This window comes from Mustela erminea, chromosome 18 (genome assembly GCF_009829155.1).
Source record: "Mustela erminea isolate mMusErm1 chromosome 18, mMusErm1.Pri, whole genome shotgun sequence".
In the NCBI taxonomy this organism is placed as follows: domain Eukaryota; kingdom Metazoa; phylum Chordata; class Mammalia; order Carnivora; family Mustelidae; genus Mustela; species Mustela erminea.
Window position 1 is genome coordinate 19,504,685 of NC_045631.1, and position 21,677 is coordinate 19,526,361.

The following is a 21,677-nucleotide window of genomic DNA, read 5'->3' on the forward strand; positions in this document are numbered from 1 at the left end:
GGGGCTCGATCCCCGAACCTGAAGATCATGACCTGAGCCAAAGGCAGACACTTAGCCAACTGAACCACCTATGCACCCTTAAAGGCCTTTTTTATTTTATTTTATTTGTAAAGATTTTATTTATTTATTTGACAGAGAGAGATCACAAGTAGGCAGAGAGGCAGGCAGAGAGAGAGGAAGGGAAGCAGGCTCCCCGCTGAGTGGAGAACCCGATGTGGGGCTCGATCCCAGGACCCTGAGATCATGACCTGAGCCGAAGGCAGCGGCTTAACACACTGAGCCACCCAGGCGCCCCTTTTTTAATTTAATTTTATTTTATTTTTTATTTTTTTTCAAAGTTTATACTTGGTCTTTAATACATTCTTCTGAAGGGATGTTTTGTAATCATTTTTTTTTTCCAATTGGCAAATAGTCATCATGACATACTGCTTAGGGGTGCTAAGCGGTTGTCCATATGAGATATGATGATAAGCAGAAAACAGGAGTTCATAAAGCAGTAACAAATATATTCCACGTGATGGTTAATTTTAAGTGTCAACTTGATGGGGCCATAGGATCCCCAGACATCTGGTCAAACACTATTCTGCATGTTTCTAAAAGAGTTTCTGGATAAGATTTACATTTATCTGTAGACTGAGTAAAGCAGATTGCTGTCCATAATGTGAGTGAATGCCAGTCAGTCAAGTGAAGACATGAATAGAACACAAACGCTCAGAAAACAGGAGATCCTCCTGCCTGAATGCTTGAGTGAGAACATGGATGTCTTTTCCCCCTTTAGACTTGGATTGATCATTGTATTTCTTGAGTTTCCAGTCTGCTGGTTTGCAAACAAGAACTTAACACCATCAAAACCCAGATATGTTAAAGATCTTTTTTAAAAAATTAAACTCTAGGGGCGCCTGGGTGGCTCAGTGGGTTAATCCTCTGCCTTCGGCTCAGGTCATGATCTCAGGGTCCTGGGATCGAGCCCCACATCGGGCTCTCTGCTCGGCAGGGGGCCTGCTTCCTCCTCTCTGCCTGTGTCTCTGCCTACTTGTGATCCCTGTCTGTCAAATAAATAAATAAAGTCTTTAAAAAAAAAAAAAGTTTCTTATTAAAAAAAAAAAAAAATTGAACTCTACACCTAACATGGGGCTCCACGTCAAAACCCCAGATCAAGAGTCACATGCTCTACCAACTGAGCCAGCCAGGTGCCCCAGTCCAAGAGGTGTTTTGTTTTTTGTTTTGTTTTGTTTTGTTTTAGAACTTATTCATTTGAGAGAGAGAGAGCACAAGCAGAGGGGAGAGTCAGAGGGAGAAGCAGACTCCCCCTTAGCAGGAAGCCAGATGTGGGGCTTAATCCCCAAACCTGAAGATCATGACCTGAGCAGAAGGCAGATGCTTAACCATCTGAGCCACTGAGCCATCCCTCAAAGATTTTTAATTGACAAACTAATTCTGAAACTTAGAGGGAAATGCCAAAGTACAAAGAATAAGCAAGACAAACTTGAAAAAGAGCAAAGTTGAAGGATTAAAACTATCAGATACCAAGACTTAAAGTTTTAGTCATTCAGACAGTCTGAAATTGGTACATAGTAGACCAGTGCAATAGAACAGAGTCCAAAAATAAACCCACACTTGTTTTATGAGAAAAGTAGCAATGCAGAGCTGTGGGGAAAGGACAGTCTTTTCAATAAAAGATACTAGACATTTTGGGCACCTGGGTGGCTCAGTCGTTAAGTGTCTCCCTCTCCCTTTGCTCTTCCCCCTGCTCCTGCTCTCTGGCTCTCTCAAATAAATAAAATCTTTAAAAAAATACTAAACATCTAGGGGTGGGGGGATGTTTCTTGAACTTAAACGTCACATTATACACAGAATCAATTCCAGATCGATTGTAGATCTAAATGTGAAAAGTAAAATAATAAACATGTAGAAAGGGGCGCCTGGGTGGCTCAGTCATTAAGCATCTGCATTCGGCTCAAGTCATGATCCCAGAGTCCTGGGATGGAGCCCCACACTGGGCTCCCTGCTCAGCGGGAAGCCTGCTTCTCCCTTTCCCACTGCTTGTGTTCCCTCTCTCGCTGTGTCTTCTATCAAATAAATAAATAAAATCTTTAAAAAACAAATAAACATATAGAAAATAACAATATGACTTTAGGGTAAGCAAACTTTTTTTTAAGCAAACATTTTTTAAGACCAATACAAAAATCAATAACTTTGGGGCACCTGCATGGCTCAGTCAGTTAAGCACCTGCCTTCAGCTCAGGTCATGATCCCAGGGTCCTGGGATCGAGCCCTACACTGGGCTCTCTGCTTGGCAGGGAGCCTGCTTCCCCTCCTCTCTCTGCCTATGTCTCTGCCTACTTGTGATCTCTGTGTGTCAAATAAAATCTTAAAAAAAAAAAAAAAAAAAAGAATATCTATTTACCTAGGTGCCTGGCTAGCTCAGTCAGTAGAACCTGTGAATGCTGATCTTGGGGTCATACATTCAAGCCCCATGTTGGGAGTTTACCTTAATTTACCTAATTTATTAATTTTTAAGGGTTTACCTTAAATAAACACCCAGAAGAAAAAAGAAATGTAATTTTTAAAAAATATATTTATCAAAAGACATATTAATCTCCAGGGGATTATACCAGGCTAAAAGAGCCCATTTCTGTCTGAGTGGCTTAGTGGGTTAACTGCCTGCCTTCAGCTCAGGTCATGATCCCAGAGTCCTGGTATTAAATCCCATATTGGTCCCCCATCTGAACGCATCCTCACGAGAAATGCTAAACCAACCTCTCGAAATCCTGACCCTCAAAACTGAAACAGTGTGAGATAGTAAAAGGACTGTTCGTTGTCTGAGTTTCTACATTTGAGGATGATTTCTTACACAGCAATAATGGGAAGGGCAGCCTAACCATTCGTCTTTAGAGAAATGCAAATTAAAACCAAAATGAAAAAAAAAAGAAAAAAAAAAAAAAGATGTCCCTACACATCCAGCAGAATGACCAAAATGGAAAAGAGTGACAATTTCGAGTGCGGGTGAGGATGTGATTCAGTTAGGAATTTCATATACTACCAGAAGAAATGAAGATTTTTTTTTTAAGATTTTATTTATTTATTTGACAGAGAGAGATCACAAGTAGATGGAGAGGCAGGCAGAGAGAGAGAGAGGGAAGCAGGCTCCCTGCTGAGCAGAGAGCCCATGCGGGACTCGATACCAGGACCCTGAGATCATGACCTGAGCCAAAGGCAGCGGCTTAACCCACTGAGCCACCCAGGCACCCCAAGAAATGAAGATTGATGCAAACACTTTGAAAACCTATTTGAGGTACACCTGAGTGGCTCAGTTAAGTGTCTACCTTCAGTTCAGGTCATGATCCTGGGGTCCTGGGATCGAGCCCCCCATTAGGGTTCCTGCTCAGTGGGAGGACTGCTTCTCCCTCTCCCTCTTCCACTGCCCATATTCCCTTTTGCTGTCTCTCTCTCTGTCAAATAAATAAAATATTTTTTAAAAAGAAAACCTATTTGATGGCATCTACTACTGTTGAACATAAGCATATCTTTTGATACAACCATTCCACTCCCAACAGAAATATACATATATGTCCATACAAGAATATTCTTAGCAGTATTATCAATAATGTCCTCTAAATTCAAACAAACCAGTTGTTTAAAGGACAGACAGGGGGATCAGGAGAGAGAGAAGCACCATTGTGGGGCTCCATCCCAGGAGCAAGCTCTGCTTGCTTTTTGGACTTCAGATAATGGAATGATACACTATGTATTCTTTTGCCTGGTTTCTTTGGTTCAATGTTATGTTTGCAAGATTCAAATTGTTGCGTGTATCAATAGTTCATTTTTATTACTACATGGCAGAGGTTAAGCCTCTGTCTTTGGCTCAGGTCATGATCTCAGGGTCCTGGGTTCGAGTCTTTAGTTGGGCTCTCTGCTCAGCAGGGAGACTGCTTCCCTCTCTCCCTCTCTGCCTGCCTCTCTGCCCACTTGTGATCTCTCTCTCTCTATCAAGTAAATAAATAAAACCTTAAAAAATATATATTAAAAAAAGATGGTGGGTGGGGTGCCTGGGTGGCTCAGTGTGTTAAAGCCTCTGCCTTCGGCTCAGGTTGTGATCCCGGGGTCCTGGGATCGAGCCCCACATTGAGCTCTCTGCTCAGCAGGGAGCCTGCTTCCCTCCCTCTCTCTCTGCCTGCCTCTCTGCCTACTTGTGATCTCTGCCTGTCAAATAAATAAATAAAATCTTTAAAAAAAAAAAAAAGATGGAATAAATAAAGCATAGAATATTCATGACTTTGCATGCCATGTAGTAATAAAAATGAACTATTGATACACGCAACAATTTGAATCTTGCAAACATAACATTGAACCAAAGAAACCAGGCAAAAGAATACATAGTGTATCATTCCATTATCTGAAGTCCAAAAAGCAAGCAGAGCTTGCTCCTGGGATGGAGCCCCACAATGGTGCTTCTCTCTCTCCTGATCCCCCTGTCTGTCCTCTCTCTCTCCCCATCTCAAATAAATAACATTAAAAAAATATATTTTAGGGCAACCCTGTTGGGACACCTCTCATTCTTTAGAGCTTTTTCTGTATCCTTACTTAATAAACTTCTATCACTTTACTCACACATCCCCACATACAAATATATATAATATATTAAAATATATTTTATACTCTATATTAGTATTATATAGTAAATAATAAAATATATTAAAATATATTTTTTAAAGATTTTATTTATTTGACAGACAGATCATAAGTAGGCAGAGAGGCAGACAGAGAGAGGGGAGTGGGGGAAGCAGGCTCCCTGCTGAGCAGAGAGCCCGATGTGGGGCTTGATCCCAGGACCCTGAGATCATGACCTGAGCCAAAGGCAGAGGCTTTAACCCACTGAGCCACCCAGGTGCCCCTATGTTTTTTATTTTTAAGTGATCTCTGCACCCAACATGGGGCTCAAACTTAGAACCGTGAGATCAAGTGTTGCATGGTCTACCAACTAAGCCAGCCAGTTACCTCATGTTTTCAGATATTAATGTTGTTTTCTAGCTGATTACTAAAATTATACATGTATATATGTATACACACACACACACACACACACACATATATATATATGTATATATTTAATTCATTTAATCCCTAAGTCAACCCTGTGAAAAGAGCTCCTGCCCTCTGTTTTATCAAATGAGGACACAGAGGAGCCTGGAATTCAAGGAACTTGCCCAAGTCACATGGTGTCTGAGCCTGAACCAGGACTGCAAGCCAGACTCCCAGACTCCATGCTCCTGCTCTTTTCATACCTTCCTGCTGGACTTCAGGAAAGGGAGGCCTGGGGGAGTTGCAGTGGGGACCAACTAGGACTCGGTCCTGGTTAGCCTTAGTATCTGGGACCGCGGCTAGCCTGAGGAGATGACAGGAGCGACCCGGAAAAAGGCAATTGGCAAGAAAACAGGGGACCTGCTGACAGGGGCTTAAAAGATCCTGCAGAGGAGGAAGCAGCCATGATGTGGGGGAGGAAGGAGAGGGATGATGTATCAGGACCTTTGCTGAAGCCAGGGGTCCCCAGAGCCTGGAACCAGCCTCGGGAAGGGGGAGTAGAGAGGTAGAGAGTATAGAGCCTTTGGCCTAAGCCCTTAATGGCCTGCCCCGGGGTGGCTTGTCCCTTCATTCCCTAGGCTGCCATGGATCCAGGACGGGCTGGAGAGAGCCCAGTGTGTAGACTGGGCTCCTGGAGGACACAGGTGATACTGTACCCCACTTCCTTGTGCTCACGATTCTGGTCTTGGGAACTGATTATTGGGGGGGGGGGGGGGCAGAGGCCTACCCCCTTCCCTGTTCTTCCCAGTCCCTAGGCCTGAGGGCCCGGCACAGAGGGAGTTAAGGGCCCTGGAACCTTTGCCTTGCAGGGGGGTGGGGAGGTCATGGGGAACTGTCAGAAGGAGCCTTGTCTGCCCTGATAATCCAGGCTGCCTATCTCTTCCACAGCAGCTGTGAGGCGGACAGGTTGTCCTGGCAGGGAGGGAAGTAAGGGCCTGGCTGATGGCGGGAAGGATTTGAGGAGGGACACCCGGGCTCCCTGGGGATCCTTTCCCACCCGATAGCCACCTTTAGGACTGTGCCTGCAAGCCATAGGTCAGGGCCCGAGTCCGAACGTGGGGGTTCCCACAGATCCAGAGACCAGGAAGTGGGAGCTGATGAATGAACAGACTTAGGGAGGTGTTGATTGGGAAGTTTCTATTTCTGACTCAGTGTGTGTCTGGGCAGGGGTGCGAGGGGTGCCCTACTACGGGCACCGGCATAGGCGTTTGAGCGAGCACACATGCCCATGGTTCCTACCACACTGGGGAGGGCTAGAAGGGAAAGGCCGCTGCAAAGCCAGGATGGAAGAAATCCCACATTTGTGGAGCTCCTAGGATATGGGAGCCAGACTCTACCTAGAACTTTTCACCTCTACGATCTCATTCCATCTGCACACCAGTCCTGGAAAAAAAAGCCATTTAAAGCCCATGTATCTGATAAGGAAGCCAAGGCTCCAAGGATAGGCAAGCGCTGGGGCTACCCAGCAGGGAGGAGCGGAGTCCAGGGTCTGACAAATCTGGAGCTGTGCTTTTCCCTGTGGGCTCTGAGTCCCTCCCCGGGGCAGGTGGTCTGGAAGAAAAGCAACCCGAAGGCATAAACCCGGAACTATACAGGCTAAGGCTCTGGTTCAAGCCAAGGATGGCATGGTAGTCCAGGGCTGGTGAACCCCGCACAGGGGCCTGGTCCACAAACGGCAGGAACCAGAAGAGGGAGGATTATTCCTTGGCTGGAGCGGCTGTGGAGGAAGTTCAAAAAGGGGTTGGACAGGGGCACCTGGGTGGCTCAGTGTGTTAAAGCCTCTGCCTTCGGCTCAGGTCATGATCTCAGGGTCCTGGGATGGAGCCCCGGATCAGGCTCTCTGCTCAGCGAGGAGCCTGCTTCCCCCTCTCTCTCTGCCTGCTGCTCTGCCTACTTGTGATCTCTGCCTGTCAAATAAATAAATAAAATCTTAAAAAAAAAAGGGGGGGGTTGGACAGGTGGGAAAATCAGAGCAAGTGGGAGCGAGAAGGGCATCCTGAGGCTTCACACACATTCATTCACCGAATCTTTCCCAGGGTCTTGTGGGGTGGGTATTACTGTAGTCCCCATTTTTTTTTTTAATTTATTTATTTGACAGAGAGAGATCACAAGTAGGCAGAGAGGCTAGCAGAAGGAGAGGAGGAAGCAGGCTCCCTGCCGAGCAGAGAGCCCGATGTGGAACTTGATCCCAGGACCCTGAGATCATGACCTGAGCCGAAGGCAGAGGCTTAACCCACTGAGCCACCCACGTGCCCCTGTCATCCCCATTTTATTTTATTTTATTTTTAAAGATTTTATTTATTTATCAGAGAGAGAGAAGGGGAGAGAGCAAGCACAGGCAGACAGAATGGCAGGCAGAGGCAGAGGGAGAAGCAGGCTCCCCGCTGAGCAAGGAGCCCGATGCGGGACTCAATCCCAGGACGCTGGGATCATGACCTGAGCCGAAGGCAGCTGCTTAACCAACTGAGCCACCCAGGCGTCCCTGTCATCCCCATTTTAGAGATGGGGAGACCAGGGCTCAGAGCAATGAGACAACAGGCTCAGAAACATATTACTGGTAAGTGCTAAAACTCAGGTCTCGTTCTCTTTCCTTTGAAACTCAAAAAGTGGGGGGTGCCTTGGTGGCTCAGTCAGTTAAGCATCTGCCTTCAGCTAAGGTCATGATCTTGGGGTCCTGGGATTGAGTCCTGCATGGGGCTCCCTGCTCAGCAGGGGGTCTGCTTCTCCCTCTGCCCCTCACCCCGCTCAAGCTCTCTCTCTCTCAAATAAATAAATAGAGGTGCCCGGTGACTCAGTTGGTTAAGCGACTGCCTTCAGCACAGGTCATGATCCTGGAGTCCCAGGATACGAGTCCCACATCAGGCTCCCAGCTCCAAGGGGAGTCTGCTTCTCCCTCTGACCTTCTCCCCTCTCATGCTTTTTCTCACTCTTTTTCAAATAAATAAATAAAATCTTTAAAAATATACATACATACATACATAAAATCTTAAAAAAAAAAAAACTCAAAAAGTCCCCACAGAGACACGCACAAAATCCACCTCATTCGTAGCAAGCTTGTGCACAAAGTCTGGGGCCTGGGGTCTGGAGAGCAGAACTGAAGTCCTGCCTCATCTCCCAATATACTCGCTCACACAGGCCACGCGTTTACTCCAGGAGCCTCAATTTCTCTACGATAAAATTGGCCCATGGGGCGCCTGGCTGGCTCAGTCAGCAGAGTGTGTGACTCTTGATCTCAGGGTCATGAGTTTGAGCCCCACACTGGATATAGAGATTACTTGAAAATAAAATCTTTACCAAACAAATAAAATTGGCATGTAGTCACCTTTTGGAGACTGATGGATGGACATTGGCAAAGTCTCCCAGAAGCCAGGGCTAGGACTCCGCTGTGTCTGTTTGATCTTCAACACGTACACTTGCTCATGGGGCTGAAAGGCACAGAGAGTGTGAAGGCGCAAGGCAGGAACTCACACGCTCATGGGACACCATCTGCTGGGGCAGCGTCTTTTCAGTGCAAACATGTCCTCTGAGCACATTGCAGGACAAGACCCATGAGGGCTGTGGGGGCCACAGAGAAGATTCCAATGGTGCCTGCACCCAGGGTAACTGGGGACAAATAAGGGATCACATGAATTCTCCACGTGATGAAGGAAACAGAGCAGGTTCAAAGCCTGGACACAAGGAAGCAGGTGTCAGGGAGGGTTAGGGGAAGCTTCACGGGTTGCCCACGATGAAACCAAGCCATCATCTCTGATAGTTCCCCTAGATCTCAAGCCCCAGTCCATCACAGAGAGAGTGGACATTAGAACCGTGTTTCAGCTTTTCTTTCTTACACCTGCTGAGCTCCTAGGACTGTACCAGGCTCTCGCTTTGGATTCCCTGTAGGTAAAGCAAAACAGGAAAGCAAGAACCTCCCAGAACTTCTCATTTAGTCCTTGGTTCCAGGATGAGTTTTGCTGCTGATTGTACTGTGAGTGGGACACTAGTGACCCTGTGACTTGGCCACCATCTTTGTGCACAACTGTCAACTCCATGGAACTTCAAAGAGTGAGGAAGAGGGAATTAAGAGCAATTCTACTACCTGACTTTTTAAAAATACGTGCACTGTGTATTTCTGTATATCTGTGTATTTGCAGGCATTGCACATGTGTGCTGTGCACATGTGTGTCTGTTCCACATGCTGTATGTGTCTGTATATCTGCCTTGCTGAACATGGGTTCCTAGGTGTGGAGAGGTGGACAGAACCCTGAGGCTTTGGGGGTGATTCATTCCTCTTCTCTGGGCCTCGGCTTCCTCTCCTCTATGCATGGATTACTCAAATTCCATGATTTTGAAGAATTCTTGCAGATCTGACCCTCTTTAACTTTGTCATTCACCGTACTATTTAAGGATTTCAGCCAAAGAAGATCAAAATAAGAGTAAAGGACTCGAAGCTGCTGCTCATGCAGGGACTGGAATTAGACATGAGAAGGTTAAGGTCCCAGACCAGTCCACACTGGCCTCAGGAGAGCCATGGAACTCCTGATCTGAAGCAACAGTTGTTAGAATGCAAGGTCATGGGCGCCTGGGTGGCTCAGTTGTTTAAGTGTCTCCCTTTGGCTCGGGTCATGATCCCAGGGTCCTCAGATAGAGTCCTGCCTTCTCCCTCTCTCTCTCTCTGTTGCTCCCCTTGCTTGTGCCTCCTCTCTCAAATAAATAAATAAAATTTAGAATGCAAGACTAGACCCAAGGAAATAGATTGTATCCCCCACCCCCATGCTAGCCAGGGAGAAGGGGCAGAGTCTGTATATGACTTCCTGAAGGGCTCTAAGGAGGCAAAGGGATGAAAGAGGGCCATCCAGGAGACAGCGCTGGGCGGGAAGTGTCCCCAGGTCCTATTGTGCCATCTGCAGTCTCCTGATAAGAAGGGCCACCACCCTGATAGTCTCAAGTCTGCTTATCATGGTCCCCAGACTACCCCACCCAGGCTCAGACTCTACTCCAGTCCACACCCTGATGAGAGCACCCTCCACCCCAGCCAGGGCCACAGCCTCAGAATCTCTGGCGGGCTGAGGTATCTCTGTTTTACCTTCAAGACCCCTGGTTTCTGCCCATGTTCACCTTTGGTCTTAGAACTAAGCGAGGACCAGGCAGGAGCCTAGGCAATGAGTGGTGTAAATCTTGGCTTCCCTGCATAAAGCCTTTACTCTGGTAAAGGAGCCTGACCTGCTTGTGAGGTCTCGGAGTAGAGGTGGCGAGGTAGGAGGGGTCGCAGGACAGGAAAGGGGGCAAGGAGCAGACATATGATAATTCCTCACCTGGCTAGAGGGCCAGAAAGGTTTTTCAGCCATATTTCTCAGTTCTTAAAACTTGGTGAACTATGTGTTAACAGCAAAGCCCAGAGAAGTGGCACTTTGCCTCTAGTCACACAGCTAATGAGTGAGACAGAGGAAAGAGGGAAGCACATGGACATTGGTTCCATAGGTGCACAACCTGGGGGTTTGATGAGCACTGACATGACCCTGGTCACCTCCACAGGAGCTGGGTATGGATTGCTCCCACTGTACATAAAAGAAAACTGAACCTGAGTGTGCTTGGTCCAAGGACACAGAGCTGGATGCAGGGGACGGATGTCATTCGGGGTCTATAATTGCTTCCTTCCTTCCCTTCTCCCCCTCCCTTCCTTCCTTCTTTTTTCCTCCCTTCCTTCTTTTCTTTCAAGATTTTATTTATTTTTCCAAAATATTTTATTTATTTGAGAGAGAGAGACACAGAGATAGTGACAGTATGAGCAGGCAGCAGAGGGAGCAGGCTCCCTATTGACAAGGAAGCCGATGCAGGGCCCAATCCCAGGACCCTGGGATCATGACCTGAGCCAAAGGCAGATGCTTAACCCACTGAGCCACCCAGTCCTCCCTATTTTAAGCAATCTTTACACTCAGTGTGGGGCTTGAACTTACAATCCCAAGGTCAAGAGTCGCATGCCTCACTAACTGAGCCAGCCTGTTGTCCCAGGGCCCTTTACTTCTAAACCTGGGCTCTCAGTGGCCTTAAGCAGCTTTCAAGAATATTCCATGAGGGGCATTTGGCTACTTCATTTGGCTAAGTGCTTTGCAGGTAGCTAGTCACCGAGTTCCCAGCACTGAACTGGGGATGGCTATTACTGTCTACATGGAGAACAGGAAGGGCCTAGAGAAAAAGACTTGCCTAAGAGCCACAATTTTGTCTGCCTTCCTCCCCAGGCCAAAGTTTTTCTCCTCCCCCACATCAACAGTTTAGCTCCCAGTCATTTGACATGATCGGCCAATAACCAGGCTTCTGTGATTATTTGCCTAAATGATTAATCACACAAATAAACGACCCCATAACAGGGAGATTTAACCAGCCAGAGAAGACTTCCCTGCGAAGTGTTACTTACATATGAAGAGGAACAGGAGTTAACTAGATGATAAAGGAGCGAAGATTGTGCCAGAGGGAAGAGCAGGGCACCTGGCTGCCTCAGTCAGGCGGGCGTGCAACTTTTGATCTTGGTGTTGTAAGTTCAAGCTTCTTGTTGGCTATAGAGATCTTTTTTTTTTTTTTTTAAAGATTTTATTTATTTATTTGACAGAGATTACAAGTAGGCAGAGAAGAGGCAGAGAGAGAGGAGGAAGCAGGCTCCTGGCTGAGCAGAGAGCCCGATGTGGGGCTTGATCCCAAGAACCTGGGACTCTGACCTGAGCGGAAGGCAGAGGCTTTAACCCATTGAGCCACCCAGGCGCCCCTGGCTATAGAGATCTTAAAAAAACAAAATCTAAAAAAAAACCCCACAAAAACAGTGGCACCTTGGTGGTCAGTCAGTTAAGCATCTGGCTCAGGTCATGATCTCAGAGTCCTGGGTTCAAGTCCTGTGTAGGGGTTCCCTGCTCAGTGGGGAGTCAGCTTTTCCCTCTCCCTCTGCCCCTCCTCCTGGCTCATGATCTCTCTCTCTCTTGGTCTGCAGTCTCTCAAATAAAAAATAAAAACTAGGGGCGCCTGGGTGGCTCAGTGGGTTAAAGCCTCTGTCTTCAGCTTGGGTCATGATCCCAGGATCCTGGGATCGAATACCACTTCGGACTCTCTGCTCGGCGGGGAGCCTACTTCCTCCTTCTCTCTCTGCCTGCCTCTCTGCCTACTTGTGATCTCTGTCAATTAAATAAATAAAATCTTAAAAAAATAAAGTTTAAAAAAAAAAGATTAAAAACAAAAACCAGGATGTCTAGGTGGCTCAGATGGTTAAGCAGCTGCCTTTGGCTCTGGTCATGACCCCAGCGTCCTGGAATCAAGTCCTGTATCAGGCTCCTTGCTTGGTGGGGAGCCTGCTTCTCCCTCTGCCTCTGCCTGCCACTCTGCCTCTCTGACAAATGGACAAGTAAAATCTTTAAAAATAAATAAATGCCAAAACCAAAACCAGGGGGAAGAGCATGTGCCAACATTCTGTGGCAGCAGGAAGTAGAACATCCCCCAGGAACCAAAAGGTTTGGTCTCCCCTCCCACTCCGCATCTTGGCCTCATCTGCCCTTGCAGAGTTGGGGTCTAACTGCCTCCCAGCACACAGATCAGATTGTCTAGGATGGAGAAGGGGAGGGAGCAGAGCAGCAGATGTGTCTCCCAGAATGGGGGGTCTAAAATAACAGTTGCAGGGTGCCTGGTGGGGCTCAGTCGGTTGTGTGTCCAACTCTTGGTTCCAGCTCAGGGTGTGATCCTAGGGTTGTGGGGTTGAGCCCTGCATTGGGCTCTGTACTCAGCCGGGAATCTGCTTGAGAGTCTCTTCCTCTCCCTTAGATCCTGCTACTCTGCACCCCCCTAGTCCCACTGCCCGCCCCCACATCACAAGCACATGCTCTCTCTTTCAGATAAATAAATCTTTAAGAATCAGGGGTGCCTGGATGGCTCAGTTGGTTGAGCAAACTGCCTTCAGCTCAGGTCATGATCCTGGAGTCCTGGGATGAGTTCCACATTGGGCTCCCAGCTCTGCTTCTCCTTCTGATCCCAAAATTAAATAAAATGAAATAAACAGACCCTCCCCCCACCCTGCCAGCTTTCTGAGAAGTCTCTACACTAGGAATCTTGCACTAAATATTGCCAAGCTCTCACTCTAAGTGGCTTAGATCTCAACAGGCCCCTACCTGTTCTTATGCTGGCTCTCAGAAGAGCTTGAATCCCCCTGCCCTCAAATGACCCAGCAGAGGACCATTCCACCAAGGGGAGCTTGCATGGCAGTGGTAGCCTAGGTCTACCCTCCTTGGGCTCTACATAAACATAGGCAGGGGCCCAGGAACTGAAATTTAAGCCAGAGCTTGCCCTAGGAATCCAGCTTTCAGGACTCTTCCTGCTTTATAGGATTCAACTAACATTTCCACTGCCACCACACTAGTGCCATGGCCGAAACAACCGGCACCTGGCTATGGCCAACAATGAAACCCTAAAGGATGGGATGAGGCTGTCCTTCCTCCTCCCAGTCCTGGCAGACAGATGATCAACTTCAAGGGGACAGGACTGAAAGGTAGACCGTAGCCTTAGAAAGGTCCATAAAGTCTATGGGAGAAAGGGCCTACTAGATAGAGTGACCAGTCACCCTTGTTCCAAGGAGCCCAGCAGGGAAAGGGTTAAGAGGCCGGGCTTTCTAGAACCTGAGAAAGTGTCCCACCCAAGGGAGGGGCCAGTGGATTAAAAGGCGGGCAGCTTGAGTTGAGAGGCAGGGTCAGGGCCTCCTCACCCCTGAAGGCCTCCCCGTCTCCAGTTCCAGCTCCAGGTGAGTACCCTCTCCTGGGCCTGTCTGCTTGTTGGTCTGACCTGAGGGAAACTTCTGCCTCATCATGGGATCTCTGGCTTCTTTAATTCTGACACTCGGGTCCCCAGGGAGATCTCAACAGACCCTAGTTCTGCAGGGTTTTCCCGGCCAGTCCCCTTCCTTACCTGACCTTGACCACAGCCATCATGGAGCTGTTGGCTCAGAAGCTATGGAGCAGGGAGTGGGGAGTGTTGCGTATCCAGCACTGACTGGTCCTGCTCTGCCCCCAGCCCGTGTCTCTCCCTGCCTCAGTGCTCTCCAAGCCATGCTCCCTGTGCCTGCTGCGGGGCCCTGGCTGGGATATCATCATATACTGTAAGTTTGCAATGAGATACTACAGTATAGATGATGTACTAGTCCGGGTCCCCACAGCTCTGGAGCCAGATGAGGGGGGCAGGGCATGCTGCAAACCCACCAAGCTCGCCGCTCAGCCTATCACAGCCTGCTGACCGCCGGGACGCTTGGGGATGGCGAGGAAACCGTTACCATTACTGAGTTTAGTAATGGTAACGGTTCTCTTGCTGTACCCAGAATACGTGTCAAGAAGAGAGCTCAGGACCCTGGAGCAGACACTGGAAGGGAGGGAGACTCCAGCTCAGACAACAGGGTGGGGGTGAGGGAATGGGTTTTCTCTTTCCTGTTCTAAAGAAATAAAGATGAGAACCAGTATGCTTGTCTTTTAATTTTATTAGCATTCGAGCCTGGGAAGAGGGATGGGGCAAGTGGCACTATCTCCCTTAGGACCCACAAGTCCTTATGCGTGGTTTTAAGGTAGAGGAACTGAGGGGATAGGAAAAAGGCCTCTCTGCTAAAACTGGCAACTCAGGGAGAAACTCTGGGTTTGATGCCAGCCAGAAGCAGAGTGGCATTGCTCCTACTGAAGAGCCAATTTCTAGACCTAAGCAGCTGGAATCCCAGGCAGAGGCACGACCCCGTAACTGAGCTAAGTTTCTTCCTCCAACAGATGTGGTCAGGCAGGGCCTAGGCAGACTCACTAAGGCCATGCCAGCCAGTCAGTCCATCAGGCAGTGCCCATGCCTCTCACCAGTCCCCATCCCAGGCAGGGGCCATCCTGGTCAGTGGCTCCTGCCAGCAGCTAGGGCTGGGATGCCATGGGAAAGGCAGCTGAGGGTGGTCATGTGAGAAGCTTCACAGAGAGCCGCAGCTGTACATCGCAGAGGAAGATGTCCATGAGATCTCGGCCCACCTCCTGTGCAATCTGGGAGATCAAGCGCCCCTTTGGACCAATCAGGATCCTCTGAGGGTGGGGTGAGAGAGAGACACACACACACAAGACTGCTCTCGGGGCTCCTGAGCAGTGGAGGAAGAACCCCTGCCTAATGCCCTGGTCCTTTCTCCAAGCCTAACCCTGCTTACCACATGAGATTCTTTGAGCACCAGAAGCTTCTGTTCAATCACCAGCTCCCCGCTTGGCCCTTCCTCCCACATCACTGTCCTCTGCACAGGGAGACATCATGATTAGTCAGACGGACCCGCATTCCTAGCTCTCCAGACCCCAGGTGTCTGGTCCTGGGTGCTGTGCCTGGTGAAGAGCCCCCAAATTCCTTCACTGTGCCCACACCTGCTGCACACTGTAGGGAATCTCCTGGGGCAGGTGCTCTAGGAGCTTCTCTCGGATGATGTTGGCACAGATCTCCTCAGGTGTCTGGCTAGTGAGGACTCCACTGTGGAATTCCCAGGGTCCTGGCCGGGCCTGTGCCAGGAGGTATTGCTGTGGGTACAGAGAGGGACAGGTGGGCAGCTCAGTCCCAACCAAGACTTTCCTACTCACTCTCAGGAGGAACTCCGAGGCTTGTCTTCACATGGTAGAAATCAAAGGCCAGGCTCCGGTCAAGGCTAACTGACCTTTAGTGTTTTCACATCCTCTTGGCTTAGGGCTGACAACATGAAGATCTCCTGGAAGTGGGGCCAGCCGATCCTCTGAGGGCCTCCCACAGACTGTGTTTTTGGGCCCTCAGCTGCTGGGCTGGGGCACGGAGTGCCAGGCTGTGAGCGAAGGGCCTGCCTCATCTTGAGCTTCTTGCCATTGACCACACCTTCAGTAAGGGCTGCTGTGAGCTCCAAAAGAACGGACTTCTGCTTCAGGCAATCTACCTGGGCGTGGAGGATGGGCGGAGGGTGTGTGGTCAGTGAGATGGGCCCCACAGAGGAGAGTAGACCCCTTCATCAAGTAGGTGGTGCTCACCTTGTTCATGACAAGGATGCTAGGGACTTGCGAGAACTGAGTCAGGCACTGGAGCACCTGGGGGCTGAGCTGGTTCCGAGTCCACTTGTCTGAGACATCCACAAGGACCACAACTAGAAGGTGGCAGGGTGGGGAACAGGAAAAATATATGACCACTCTCTCCCCACCCCTCCAAAATGTCCATGATATGGGCTCCAGATTCCCATCATAAGTCTAACCCAGATCAGCAGATTCCATGCTCTTCCATGGATCTTCCAACAAAGAAAGTTCCAGATGGTGCCTGAGGGACAGACAAACAGGTCAGAAAGGGTCTTATGACTGATATACTCCTAATGAGGGATAGGGTATGATAAGATGGTTTTCCAGACCTTATGGTGGAATCTCCCCACCTTCTCCTCAACACCTTTCCCTCTACATACCTGTTACCACAGCTATTACCTTTTCTGTTTAACAGGGCTGATGAGGCCAGGGGTGTCAAGTAGAATCTAAAATCAGGAAAGAGAGATGCCCACCCCCCAAGATGGAACAATTATGACTAGCAAGTGAGAGAAAGGCCACCACTGATGTCAGAAAACTGCACCCACTCTAGGACAGGATGACTTTAGATTTTTACCCTTCAGCTTTGTTTTAATTCTAGACAGGATCTAAGAGAAAGATAATGACTGTGAATATATGGAAGATTAGGAAGGAGTAAAGAGGGAAATAGATCTTTCTGACTATAAGCCAGAGGGTAAAAAGTAGAGAGAACTGCACTAGGCCTGATGAAAGAGGAGACTCCCCTTCCCTCAGAAAAGTGAATCTCAGGGCGCCTAGGTGGCTCACTGGGTTAAGCCTCTGCCTTTGGCTCAGGTCATGATCTCAGGGTCCTGGGATCAAGCCCCTCATGGGGTTCTCTGCTCAGTGGGGAGCCTGCTTCCCCCTCTCTCTCTCTGCCAGCTGCTCTGCCTACTTGTGATCTCCCTCTCTTTTAAATAAATAAATAAATACATCTTTAAAAAAAAAAAAGTGAATCTAAATACTTTGTTCAGGTCTAACTGTAAGGGAGACCCTCTTAAGTTCACCCCCTGTCCAGTATGCTGGACTTCCTTTGAAGGTACCCACCACCTGGGCCTCTTTCTCCGTGATGACCCCCAGAGCTTGGCAGCGAGTGGTGTGCACCTTCTTGGAGACAGGGAACACCTGCCAAAAACAAGTAAGTCCCAACTGAGTTCCCAGATCACTATGGGACAATCATAAAGAAACAGAAATAGTGACAGATGAAAGGGGCGGGGTAGGAGGGGATGTCAAAGATGCAGCATACTTTCCGACCCAGCAGCTGGTTGGAGAGTGTTGACTTCCCTGCATTCGGGGCACCCAGGATGACGACTCGTAGGACCCGGGGGTTCTCAGGCATGTTGGGATGATGGACCAATAGGAGATCCTGCTCATCTGTGTGTGGGGTAGGGGCAGGAAGGAAGTGACAGGTAATGCAATCTGGATCCCCTCTCAGGTACTCAGTCCTACTGGCCCACAAAGGAAATAGGGAATACAAGCTTAGTGTACCAGGCTGAAGCTGAGACCTGGCTTCAAGACTTAGTTTGCCCATTCATTTGTTTATATGATTTTCTCAAATTCTCTAACTTCTCTAATCTCCTTAGTTTTCCTCACCTGTAAAATGGGAGATAATATTAACAATGCCTCCTTAAAATCTTCTGATGATTGGCAATTTTGCAAAACCCATCAACACAATCCCTGGCATTTAATACTCAATCACTGTGTGGAATTGTACTTTGTAGTTGTCCCTGATAAATGTATGTACATGTGTACATGTGTGAAAGCACAGCCAGAACAGATAAAGTCAGAAATCCCTCCAGCTCAGACAATCTCACCCTACTAAGGGTGTTATAAAGGCTCTGCAAGCTTTCTCAGTGTTTTTAAGTATTAGTTTCTTATAATACTGCATTACCATGACCAGTTTTTGTGTCCAGCCTCCCTACCAGAATGTAGTCTCAGATGCTTGAGAAACAGAGGGTGCTATTTCCTAGGTGTAACTCAGTCTCTTGACAAGGAGATGGGGCACTTATTGGATCCAGTTCGCTTCCCATTTCGGGACAGAGAGCCACAGTTCTGCCCTGCCCGTGTCCCTTCAATCTCCTGCTCTTTGTGAGCGTCTGATTGTGACCACATCGGTTCCCTCTGGCTCCTAACTCTTAGAACGTATTATCTCTCTCCTGTGAGATACTCCAAGGCTCGCCTCTCTCTCGGGGCCTTAAGATCGTTTTCCATAATATAGGACCAAAGACGATATCCCCAGGGATTGAGGAGTTTCCCCGACCCAGAAGTTTCACGTTTTCGCTAAAGTGGGGACAGTCCGGAACAAGCCTATCTGGGCGCTTTACCTCTGTGCATAGACACGCCGGGAGGGTGAGAAGTCAACGAACTGTCCGGCTGAGAGAGTCCAAGGAAGCGGTCCAAGGCTGAGCTCTGGCCATAACGGCGAGAAGCAGAGGACAGGCGGGGACCAGAGAAGGCGGCGCCCGCGAAACAGGACACGCACCTCCGCTGACAGTCAAAGAGCGAGGAGAGCCGGACCCCCCACTCCCTCGCGGCACTGGGGCCCAACTGCCGGACCCCTGACACCGCCCGAAACAGCGTAGCCGCGCGACGGCTGGGAGCAGCCATTACAGCCGCAAGGAACTCCGGGAACTGACCAGGAACTCACCTACGATTGGATAGGGAGGTGGAAAAGCGAACGAGCGGAATGCTAGATTGGCCCAGAGTGCGGAAATACAGGGGATGTTGGAGGTGGGCTGGGGAGAAACTGCTCCGGAGAATGACCAAGGCTAAGGGAAAGGAAAAATGTGTATTTAAGTTTGCGTGGACATAATGATCCTTTTGGACTCCCATAAATATCCTGTTTTCTTCGCCTCCTGCCGAAGTTTTATAAAAAGCCCTTCGAGCCCTGAGAGACTACAACTCCCATGAGGCCAAGCGGCAGAATTTATTTATTTATTTATTTATTTATTTATTTATTTATTTATTTATTTATTCCTCTTAGCTTCTGACTTCGGAATGGGTGCCTTTTTAGTTCTCTCTGGTTTCAGGCTTGCAGATTCTCTCCCAGTATCTCCCTGGCTTGTTCTAGCGGTGGGCCGCGTTTTCCGACAGTCTGCACCTTTGCTTTATGTGAGCCTCCTGTAAGGGGTACTCCCTGGGTCGGTGCTCCTGAGAAGTAGATCCAATTTCCCATCTATGAACCTCCGTTAGTATTTTCTCCCTAAGGCCAGTCCTTTCCGAGAAAAAAGCAGAAGGGAGGAGAAGCTGCGTAGTCAGCTATAGTCTCCCAGATTGCCTTTTGTGCCCTTTAACCCTTAATCACCCTTGAAGTCTCTCAATCACATCACTCTTGAAATTGAGAGAGAAGTGTTGCGGTTGTTGGAGAAATGGGGATTTATTCATATGCTGTGTACAGGCCATGTCCACGTGAATTAAGAAAATGGACAAAAATCTGTGTCACAGGAGTTATGTCCTGGAGGCTGTGTGTGTGTGTGAGAGAGAGAGAGAGAGAGAGAGAGAGAGACAGAGACAGAGACAGAGACACCTGACAGCTCAGGTAGCATGGTCTAGGTGAAAACCTAAAGACAGAATGAAAGATGGGGCGACTGTCTGGTTCAGATGCAGCACCTGATCTCAGGCTTGTGCATTTGAGTCCAGTGTTGGGTTGGGTGTAGAGTTTACTTAAAAGAGAGAGAGGGGTGCCTGGATGGTTCAGTCGGTTAAGTGTGTGCCTTCGGCTCAGGTAATGATCCCACGGTCCTGAGATGGAGCCCTCTATGGGTCTCCCTGCTTAGTGGGAGGCCTGCTACTCTCTCTCCCTCTACCTGCTGCTCCCCCTGCTATGCTCTATCTCTCTCTCTCAGATACATAAAATCTTTAAAAATAGAGCGAGAATGAGAGGAGAGGTAATTGAGAAAAGCCAGGGGAAAAAAATATATATGCATGTTTCCAGGGGAGCAGAGCAAAAGGGAGGGGTAACAGAAGAGGGGGAGAGAAGTGGGGTTAAGAAAAGATTTTTTTCTTTTTTAAGATCAAAGATTTTTGTTTGCTCATGGCAATGACCAGGTAGAGAGGAGAAAATTGTTGGTATAGGACAGAGAAAGGAGAATTGTTGGGAGGATGGAACCGATTGACTGGGCTACGGTTGGAATGGAGGCTGAGTGTTCAGAATAGCTCTGAATGACACAGGATTGACAGAGACTGGGCATCTAAATGCACTGATGGGGGCGCCTGGGTGGCTCAGTGGGTTAAGCCGCTGCCTTCGGCTCAGGTCATGATCTCAGGGTCATGGGATCGAGTCCCGCATCGGGCTCTCTGCTCAGCAGGGAGCCTGCTTCCCTCTCTCTCTGCCTGCCTCTCCGTCTACTTGTGATTTCTCTCTGTCAAATAAATAAATAAAATCTTTAAAAAAAAAAAAAGAAAAATAAATGCACTGATGGTTTGCAAATGGCGCCAGGCTCCAGCTTTTAGGCTGCTTGCTCTATTAGCAGAAGAAACAACCTTTCTGGAACATGATATTCTGGATGTTCTTTGGGCATATGGGTGCCCAAAGAACAAAATACCACTTAATGCAGGGCAGCTGGCAACCAGAAAAATATGAATCTTGCATGGAGAGTAAGGTGAAATGCCATTTCAACTGTAATTAGGTTGAAGGGCAATATCAGGTTAAATGGTGGTTGAAGAACTTAATTAAATAAATGCAAAATCATCCAAAGGCACATACCAAGTACTACAGCATTGGCAATAGAGAACACCTTGGAAGAATCCCTGGGATAACACAAAAACTTAGAGGAAATGTGTCAAAGTGCTTTGTTAATTCTCTTCTTTCCCCCAGATTTTCCCTCAAAGGATATTGTAGGGAAATGTATTTTGTGAGATTAGGAGAGGCCAATCAAATGAAATAGACTGCGCTGGTTCGTATGTCAACTTGCCACTTAGCTGTGCGAGTTTGGACAAGTTATTTCAACTTTCCAAATGTCAGTTTTGTCATCTGTAAAATGAAGAAGAAAATGATAAACACGTCTACCTAATACCATGTGTTCATTTGAATCTAGGATTTAGAACAATGGAGGCTTTCAATAAATGTCCTTATCTTAAAGCTAATTGTTTTAATCTTTCTTTTCTATAGAGACAATTTCTCTCTGTACTGTATTCCTCTCATCAGCATTTATTTAAAAAATGCTTGATCTCCGGATGCCTGGGTAGCTTAGTGGGTTAAGTGTATGCCTTTCTCTCAGGTCATGATCCCAGGGTCCCGGGATTGAGCCCTGTTTTGGGCTCCCTGCTCTGTGAGGAGTCCATTTCTTACTCTCCCTCTGCCTCCCCACCCCGGCTTTTTTTTTTTTTTTTTTTTAAGATTTTATTTATTTATTTGACAGAGATCACAAATAGGCAGAGAGGCAGGCAGAGAGAGAGCGGGGAAGCAGTCTCCCTTCTGAGCATTGAGGCCAATGTGGGGCTTGATCCCAGGACCTTGAGATCATGACCTGAGCTGAAGGCAGAGGCTTAATCCACTGAGCTACCCAGGCGCCCCCCCCACCCCATTTTAAAACATTTTATTTTTGG

At 48.1% G+C, this 21,677-nt stretch overlaps 1 protein-coding gene across 3 annotated transcripts; it reads right to left on the bottom strand.

Annotated features, from left to right (window-relative positions):
- Positions 1 to 14,539: 14,539 nt before the first annotated feature.
- ERAL1 (Era like 12S mitochondrial rRNA chaperone 1) lies at positions 14,540 to 18,762 on the bottom strand. Of its 3 annotated transcripts, none has more exons than XM_032321611.1 (10): positions 18,455 to 18,762; positions 17,377 to 17,504; positions 17,178 to 17,255; positions 16,515 to 16,561; positions 16,295 to 16,356; positions 16,077 to 16,189; positions 15,737 to 15,985; positions 15,453 to 15,602; positions 15,248 to 15,328; positions 14,540 to 15,128 (listed from the first exon to the last, which is right to left on the bottom strand). In XM_032321611.1, the coding sequence occupies exons 1-10, from the start codon at positions 18,735 to 18,737 to the stop codon at positions 15,006 to 15,008; spliced, it is 1,314 nt and encodes a 437-aa protein (XP_032177502.1). In that variant the 5' UTR covers positions 18,738 to 18,762; the 3' UTR covers positions 14,540 to 15,005. The 3 variants fall into 3 exon arrangements, with proteins under 3 accessions (XP_032177502.1, XP_032177501.1, XP_032177504.1); XM_032321610.1 differs by having other exon boundaries at positions 14,540 to 15,171; XM_032321613.1 differs by having other exon boundaries at positions 14,944 to 15,166.
- Positions 18,763 to 21,677: the final 2,915 nt, after the last annotated feature.